The sequence below is a fragment of the Nycticebus coucang genome, chromosome 8 (genome assembly GCF_027406575.1).
Source record: "Nycticebus coucang isolate mNycCou1 chromosome 8, mNycCou1.pri, whole genome shotgun sequence".
Taxonomy (NCBI): domain Eukaryota; kingdom Metazoa; phylum Chordata; class Mammalia; order Primates; family Lorisidae; genus Nycticebus; species Nycticebus coucang.
Window position 1 is genome coordinate 56747240 of NC_069787.1, and position 8916 is coordinate 56756155.

Consider the following 8916-nt stretch of genomic DNA (forward strand, 5'->3'; position numbering starts at 1 on the left):
CCAGTGTTTTAAATAAAATCCCCCACCTCTAGCTCTTCTGCAGAGGTGAACGAGGTCTGACATTTCTTACATTGGCTCAACTTCTGATGCTATCCAATACTTCCTTACAGGCTAAATGTCCTATATTTTCGCTCTTTCCCCCTTTTCTATTTGAGATAGTGTTTTAAAAAATGTTTCTGAGTAAATAAACAGAATGAATAGAAAACCTTGCTTCCCTGCTCTCTTGCACCCTCCTGTCCCTTTCACTCAGCCCAGGTTAGTGGGGAAGGAAGCAGCCACCGTGTCCTCAAATATTCCAGCAGAGAAGCTGCAGCTTTGCCAGAAACTGGGTGACTGAGGAGGACGGAGGATCAGGACAGCGTGAGGTCCAAAGTGATTCATTTGCATCAGCACCAGACATACTCCAGGGAAAAGTGCAGTGTTGAGTGAGCTTCCTGATTACAGTGAAAGAGCAGAAATATGTGTACAGTAGGAGGCTGCCAGGGCCACTCACCTTCCAAGAAACAAAATATGCTAAGAAGCAAGAAGCGAACATGGCCTCCTGTACTTTACCTGTCCTGGGAGCATCACTCCAAGCTTATCCAAGTGCTACCTCACTTAACCCTCACCACAGGAATCACAGCCCAACAGCAGTCAGGGAAAAGGAGGTCAGGGGCTTGGCCAAGTCTCATCACAGCACTTCCTGGGGAGGATGTCAAGGGTTGAAAAGAGCCTCCATCTTCTTTTCACCCCAGATGATTGGAATTAACACGGCCGAGGAATGCTTCAGTGGCCATCATTCTGGCTCTATTCAAATCCCAGGGGTGTCAGAATGAGCAAGAGGAGGAGAAAGGCAGAGCCTGAGCCTGTATCACCTCCCACCTGCCTGCCTGTGCACTGCTGGGACTGGGCAAGAGAAGTGAACTCAAACCCCAAACCCCACAACAATAAAATGCTTTGAGCCTGGCTCCCTGAGAAGTCATCTGTAGACCTGGAGGGTGTGTGTGTGGGATGATACAGCAAAGTCAGGGGCTTTCCCTACCTACAAACTATCTCCAGAGAACTAAAAAAGCAAAAACAAAGAAAAGGAGTTTAACATAAAGAAATAAATGGACAGATGCACTGTGCAGGAGACACTGAGAGACTGATCACGGGGACACTCAGAGACTCTAAGATGGAGCATCGTAACGGGGCCTTCCAGATGGTATGCATGGTCTGCCCAGATTACATCCCAGGATGGTTTCTGGATGCTGACTTGCCTAGGACCAGATCCTGAGGTAAGGGGTATATGAGTGGTGGAGTCAGGGGCCAGTTGTTCTGATCTGTGGGAGTCAAGAGTCCTGCCTCCCTTCAGAGATGGCAGAGGGCCCAGATGGAGCTGGTATAGGCTGGGTTCCTGGGAGCCACTGGAATATCCAGTGTCCTTCCCTCCAGCCTGCCTATCCTGAGTTAATTCTAGATAATGTTTAACAAAGGAGTCAAGGTTAGGTGAGCCGAAAAAGGCAGAGTAATCATTGTGATCTATGAGCTATGTGATCTCCACAGCTGCTCTAGGATCTAGGTGATATCCACAACTGCTCCCCCACCATCTACCCTTATTCATCAAAGGCCAGGAATTGCCAGTGGAGCCCACATGGCTCTGCTTTGAGCTTTCAGAACACTGCCCACCTTGTCTTCCTCAAAAGCCTTTCTCCTGAATGGTCCGTCCTGTCATGGGCACTTTTCCCCTCCTGGTAGCTGCCACTGGGTTTGCATTCACTCCTCTTGTTCACCAACGAGGCCAGCATCTTAGCCACACTATCCTCCCAACATCTATGGGTTTCTTCCTTCATCACCCTCTTGCATGGTCTTCCTCACCTCTGACCTCACCATCCCCAGACCCCATCATTTTACATCTTCTAGCTCCGCCCAGCCACCTTGGGTCAGACCTCAAGCTCTGCATTTGTCTGAGGTCGCTCCACCTCTCAATTTCCAAACCACTCCTCTCTGGTTCAAATACTCCTCCCCAAAACATCCCTCACCATGATGGAGGTTTTCTACTCTATCAAGATCTTTTCAACATAACCTCCTCACTTCTTTTCCCACTGTAGCAACATTAACCTTAGAGCCTCTATTCACTCCATCACTACAATTTCTCCTGTGTCTGTCATCTTAACTGCCTGGCCTCTCTGTCTCCCTTCCCTCTACCCCAACTGGTAACTGCCAATGAGAAGACAGGTGAGTACACAACCCCTGCAAACACACACACACACACACACACACACACACCCCTGTGTATCCAGTGCCCTAAACTGAGCTGAACTGACCACCTCATAGTTCATTATAGTTCAGCCTTGCCGCACCATTCTGCTATGTTACCTTAATCAGCTTGCTTTCCCATCTCAAGGTGAGTGGTTACATCGTATCTTCTGGGAACATCCACCCACATATAGCTGTTGTTCTCACTTCATTTCCCCAAGAAGACATTCAAACTTCTTCACCTCTCACCATTCATTTAGCCATCCTAATGCACTAAATTTGCCCCACCCTTTCTTTCTGGGGTCCATAATGAAACAAGATTGTTTCTCCTCCTCACAGAGGTCCCATCACACTTTCTTTCTCATGGACTGTGCCCCTCAAGAATTCCTCTCCCCATCACCTCTCAGGGCTCTCTGCTCGCCATCTGGACTACTGTCATCAATATCCATGTGCTCTGCCTCCCCTCTCAGACACAGCCTCAACCCCACTGTCCTCTCTAGTTATCACTCTACACTCCTTTAGGGCCACTTCTCACACTGCCCACTCCCCTACTTCCAGAGTGTTTAACCAATTCCAATCTGTCTTTGTACCCACCCCCTCCTCAAATTGCTCCCATCAAGGTCATCAAACACCTCATACTGCTAAATCCAGTGGATAGCTATGTCCTTATTTTACTAAAACCTTCAGCAGAACTCTGCATATTCTGCTTTCTTGGACAGCATCCCCTCTCCTCCTTGTCTCCTGTGAGAACTGCTTCTCTATCCAAAGATTAAGGAGGACTTCCCTGGGCTTGTGCTGAGGCTTCTCCCTTTTCCCTCTCCATGGACAACCTCACCCAGTCCAATAAAGTTTTCAGACTGTCTTTATGCCATGACTCACAAAGGGCTACTTTGATACTGTTTCTTCTAAGCTTTTCCACCCACTCCTCAGGTTATCTCTCTGTCTACATTTGTGCCTTAACCCACAAGCCTAAAAGTCATCCTTGAATCTTCTTTCTTCCTCACCTCCCTCCTTCCACAACCAGTCCATCAGCAGCTCCTGTCACTCCCACCACCAGACTCTCTCTCAAACGACCTCTCTGCCCATCTCCACTGCCCATGCTCCCCAGTCCAGATCACCACCATCTCCCAAGTGAGCTACAGTGGCAGCTCTCTGTCTCCTCCTTACCCTCCTGGCCCCTTCCAGTCCATGTACCACACAACACTAGGTTTAATTTCCTTGAAACATACAACAAGGCTACTCATGTGGCCCAGAAGGCCTTGTCACATGGGCTCTCACCTATCCCTCCAACTTTATCTCCCCCTGCCTGCTGTAGTCTAATAACGAGCATCTTCCCATTTCTCAAAAATGTCCCAGTAGGTTGAAGTTGGCTACCAATTCTTTACTAATCTGTACCACTCCTCATTGCCCATGAAGAAATAGAATCTAAGTCCCTTACCCTTGAATCTTGTTTGGCCTTAAATAACTTCCTTATCCAACAGAGTGTGGCAAAAGCACAGTATCTGAGGCCAGATCAGAAGCCCTGGACTTCCACCTTGGTCTCCTGGAGTAGTTCTCTGGAACCCCTGAGTCACCATGTAGGAAACTCATCTACTAAGGCCACGATGTTCGTGAGGCCAAATATGGGAGCTCTGGTCCCAGCTGAGCCCAGCCTTCCAGCTATTCCTGCCCAGGGCCCCATCCCCTGACTGGAGTTATTTGTATGCTCCGGGTAGCTGCACTACACACCATCTTAACACCATCTGGCCTGTTCAAGCAATCTGTAGTACTGCTGTATAGAACAGCATTTTCCAGGTGGGCCCTATCCAAATATCTGGTCTACAAAATCTTAAAATATAATAAAATGGTGGTCGTTGGAAGCACTAAGATTTGGCATGTTTTGCCAAGATTTTGCCAACCTTGGGGTCTCAACACATGCTTCTCTCTAGAATATTCTTCCCGTACTGCTACCTGGCTAGTTCCTGCTCATCTTTTAGCTTAAATATTCCTCAAGGAGGGCTCTGTAGATCACCCCACCTAAAAGTGAAAAGTACCAAGGTACGATTTTATCAGTCCCTTGTTTATTTCCTTCTTAATGCTTAAATGACAAGTAGGAATCACAATTGTAATAACTGATCTCACTATCCCCTCTAGAGTAGAGGTTGGCAAAGTATGGCCCAGAGGCTGTCCAACTGCTTTTTTAAGTAAGACTTAATTAGAACACAGCCACACCCATTTGTGAATTGTCCATGACTCTTGACATGACTGAGTTTAATGATTGCCAAAAGAGCATATTGTATATACTCTGGCCCCTTTAAAAAATGTTTGCTCATCCCTGCTCTGGAGTCTTGGAAAGGCCTATGGCTGTCTGTATTTTTCACACCACATAGCATTTAGTATGTACGCAGTAAATATCTGCTGAAAAAGGTGCAAGCCCTTGAGTCTCCGCTAAAAGCCTCTTTCTGTGCTGGAAGGTTCTTTCTGGCACAATAGGGCTAAACAGGTGCTAGGTCAGTTACCCTCTAATGTCCCCAGAGTCTAAGGGGTCGTAGGATGAAAGCTCTGGAGGAGAGGCACAGGACTCCTAAGTCTCAAGTCCATGCTAAGTCCAAGGAGACCTAGCCACTTTATCACTCCATCTCCTCAGATTCAGGGGAACAAAAGGATTGGGGATTGGCTAAGACCCTCTCCCACCTTATAGGAGCCAATTGCTGTGGTGAACCTTCAGGTGAAGGCACAACTACTTTCAGAAAGCAAAGAGTCCTCTGATTCTATATCCTCCCCATCAAACATGGGCTGGACTAGACCCTGGAGAGGAGCCATAGAGAAATGTGGAAAAAGACCCACCCTTGCTTCAAAACATCCTTGTCACCAAGGAGTAGGGTATGGGGACAAATGCCGCTTCATGGATAAATTGGACATGATGGGGGTAAGGTGTCAGACTGTATGTGCAAAGGTATAGATAAGGGAGGCTGCAAAAATCTGCCACAGCCCTTAGGATGAGGTGTGGATTTTTGTCCCTGATGACTTGAATTGGGGCAGGGGTCCTCTGCTCAAAACATATCATATACACTGATTCTTCTTTTAATATGGTATCATCTATCATCTCTCAGAGGAGAAAATATTACCCTTTTCCTCCCTCCTTCCTTGGTACCAGGGTCCTCATCTCAGGTTCCATGCGTCCACGGAGGGCTTGTCTCTAATGACGAGCTGGGATCTTAAGACCTGAGACTGAGCCAGATTCCAACAGTCCCAAATCCTGGAGGGTCTCCAGTAGCTGCTCCCGGGCAGCACCGATAAAGGAATTCTCCAGGAAGGTGGGCAGGCCTCCCACACCATCCCGCAGCGTATATAGTGGTACCCGAACCAGGCCCATCACCTGTAAAAGGAAGGAGACCATACGTAACTCCATTCTTTCTTCAGGAGACATTCTAGAGCAGAGGCCTCACCTTTCAACATCTAGCAAAGCCAGGCCTCAGGCTCATTCCTCACTAAGCCCTAGGGGATGTGACCCAGTGCAGGCAAAGGACCCAAGGCATGCTTTTCAGCTCCATCAATACTAATCCTTCCCATATCTGACCCTACTTTAGTGGCTCCTTCCTCAAGGATGCATACCTAGCTCTAAAGGACTAGTTGTCAAAATGTGATAATCAAATTACCTGTATCAGCATTATTTTTGAACAGGTTAAAAACGCGATTCACAGGTTTCTGCCCCCTCTCCCGAGCAGTTTTGGGGTGACTGCTGTTTTTAAAAGCGCCCTCCTCCCAGATGATTCTGATATCTGTCAAAAATTGAGAACCACCTTCACATACAGTCAGTTTCCCTGTGCCCCCAGGCTTAAGTGTTGGGGCTAAATCTTCTTCCTAAGGAAACAGAAGCCCAACAATAAGGGACTAGGGTGGATGTCTGGCCAATAGTGCCTTGTCAACAGGAAGAAGCACAGAGACTTGGATGGGTGTGTTGTAAAAAGGTCTCTCCAGAGACCAGGAAAGGGTGGGTAGAGAGAGATCTTTTCTGGAGCCCAAGAGGGCAGTACCACCCAGATTAGACATAAGCAAGACCTCAATTAAATCAAGAAAATGAGAAGGAGGGCCAGGTAGAGGTGGCAAAGACCTCCCTCCAGGAATGGTTTCCAGTGGGAGGGAAAACGTTGGGGGGGTGGAGAAATCAAGTTTAGGACAGGGTCCCAGGCTGGCCCCACCTCCAGCCCGTGGTCCTTGGCTTGTGTTGCACCTTCCTCCACTGCCAACAGCTGCTCCAGCGTCAGACACTTAGCATAGAAGTGGGCCACGATGCGCTGTCCTGACCCGGCGTGGGAGCTGCGGTAGTCAGCGCGTTCCACGCGGAAGGCGGCCACCGCCTCCCCCAGCTCCTCGTGCAACTCGCGGTTCAGCGCGTCCTCCAGGCTGCTGTCCTGCTTGTCCACGAAGCCGCCGGGGAAGCCCAGACGCCCATCGAAGCGCATCTGCATCTGCGGGAACAGGAAGCGGGTATTGGCAGGGAACGCCCCACGGAGGGAAGGGCAGACAGGGGAGTGGCCGGGCGCACCCTCTCCTCACCAGTACGGCGTAGCGCAGCGGGATGCGGCCAAAGAGCATCCCGGGGTCCGGCGCGTAGAGAAGAGCGTGACACGCATGCCGCCAGCCAGGCCCCAGCTCTAGGGCCTCGGCCAACTCCATCTTGCGGACCCCAGCCATGGCGGGACAGGGACCAGCCACAGTCCAGGGAACCACGTGGGTAAGCGGGCGGGTTTCACCGCGGACCAATCCGACCCTGGGCGGGGCCGAAAGGCCCAATTAATGCAAAGCCCAGGGCGGAACCGACGCGCGTTAGGGCGGGGCGACGCGCCTGGCCCGGGCGGCGACCAATCAGGGCGCGGCTTGCAGACCCGGTCGTCTCCAAGGCCTTGGGATCCTCTGGAAACCGAAAGCAGCCTCTGGGTTGGGCCTCCAGGCAGGGCGGAGCTACAAGTGTGGTCTGTGCCTGGAACCTGCAGCCAAGCGGTTAGATACGCCGGTAAATAGTGCCGACGTCACAGTCTGGAGGCAGCCGAGGGTCCCTAGGGTCCTGAGAGCTGGGAGGCTCCTAACTTTTTGTGGCCTGACCAGGATTCAATTACGGAAGAGTCCTGGGAGCTTCAGGGACAATACGGAGTGTACAGCTAACTACCTTTGGTGTGAACTGGGTGATACAGGAAGCCTAAGTTTGGGGTTAGGAAGGAAAGAGGTAGGAGTGTCTTCAGAGACCATGGCCTCCCTAGGGACATGAGCATGGGAAGGCGCGATGGTGTAAGGAGGCTCTTGAATGGTGGATTTGAGAAGACTCAGGGACTGAGTAAGTGTGAGGGTGCATTGGGCCAGCGTTAGTTCAGATATTCTGGACCTGATGGATGTGGAGTCGCTTTGTGAGCTGCGGATGGAAGGAGGGGCCTGGGCAATGACAAGAGTAATTCTAGTCAGCAGGCGAGGTGGCCATAGGTACTGGGCAGCTGGTTGTGGGGATCTGATGCACAGAAAGTCAAGGGTCAGTGAGATTTTGGAAGGAAGGGTCAGGTGAGGGTACCTTGGGAGGGACCCTGTAGCACAGGAAGGGAAGTGAGAGGATCAGATGTAGAGGAAGCCCCCGAACTTTCTAGAATTTGCCTTTGAGGTGTGAAAGGGGGTGGGGACAGGTGCTTTACCACAGGGCACGGCAAGGGGCTGTTCAGGGCCTGATGCTGAGGAAGAGGGACTGAGGATCCCTCACTCCAGGTCAGGTGTTCCCCACCCTGCCAAGTGCCTTGACAACACAAATCAGTATTATGCCTGGAAAGCAGGAAGCAGCTTCTTGAGGGCCTGGGGAGAAAGACACAGCCTGTGACACATGTGATAGGAAAGAGCCCAGACCCCACTCAGACACAGGCCTGTGACCTTAACAAGCCACTTGACTGTCTCAGATCCTGCTCTTCTGTTGACTGAGATATATAACCTGTTAGGGACTTGGGGAGATGTGAAGCACATAGCACAGTGGCCGGCATGAAATACACATAGCCATTCTTGCAGTTGACGGTGGGGGGCATAGTTCTACGTCTCTTATGTTAAGGACTCAAAGATTTGAGTCCTTGCCACACTCATCAGGTTTCATACCTGAAGGGCAGTTTAGACCCATATGGGGCCATCTTTCTTTTTTTCTTTCCTTTCCTTTTCTTTTCTTTTATATTAAACTGTGTTAATTTTTTATTGTTGTTGCAGTTTTGGCTGGGGCTGGGTTTGAACCCACCACCCTCAGTATATGGGGCTGGCCTCCTACCCACTGAGCCACGGGCACCTCCCTGGGGCCGTCTTTCCTAGCTTAGTCTTCTGAGTTGCAGGCAGAGATGCCTTCTACAAACATCAGGCATCTATCTGGATGAGCCTGTAAATGTGACATAGTTGCCATTAGCCTGCTAGAGTTCTAGGGACCTTAGAAATGGCTCTGACTTAACATTAGAGTCACCTTGGAAAAAACTTATAAACACTGCCTATTCCATGGTCCCAGCGCAGACCAATTGAATCAATGTTTGGAGTTGGTGCCTGGACATAAGTAGTTTTTAAAATGTGTTATCAGGTGACTTATTAAACAACCAGAGTGAACAATTTCCCCTCCCCCCAGCATTCCAAAGGTGCCTTTGTTTCTCTCCTAGATAGGCTACTTTTAAGGATTTAGAGTCAAATAAACCTTTTTCATAACTTCAGGCTGTT

General features: G+C 49.8%; 1 protein-coding gene across 1 annotated transcript; it reads right to left on the reverse strand.

Moving 5' to 3' along the window:
- Positions 1-5264: 5264 nt before the first annotated feature.
- Positions 5265-6933, reverse strand: NUDT16 (nudix hydrolase 16). Its single transcript, XM_053598494.1, has 3 exons — positions 6757-6933; positions 6399-6668; positions 5265-5575 (listed from the first exon to the last, which is right to left on the reverse strand). Exons 1-3 carry the CDS (start codon positions 6892-6894, stop codon positions 5396-5398), a joined length of 588 nt encoding a protein of 195 aa, XP_053454469.1. The 5' UTR covers positions 6895-6933; the 3' UTR covers positions 5265-5395.
- Between the last annotated feature and the right edge of the window lie 1983 nt (positions 6934-8916).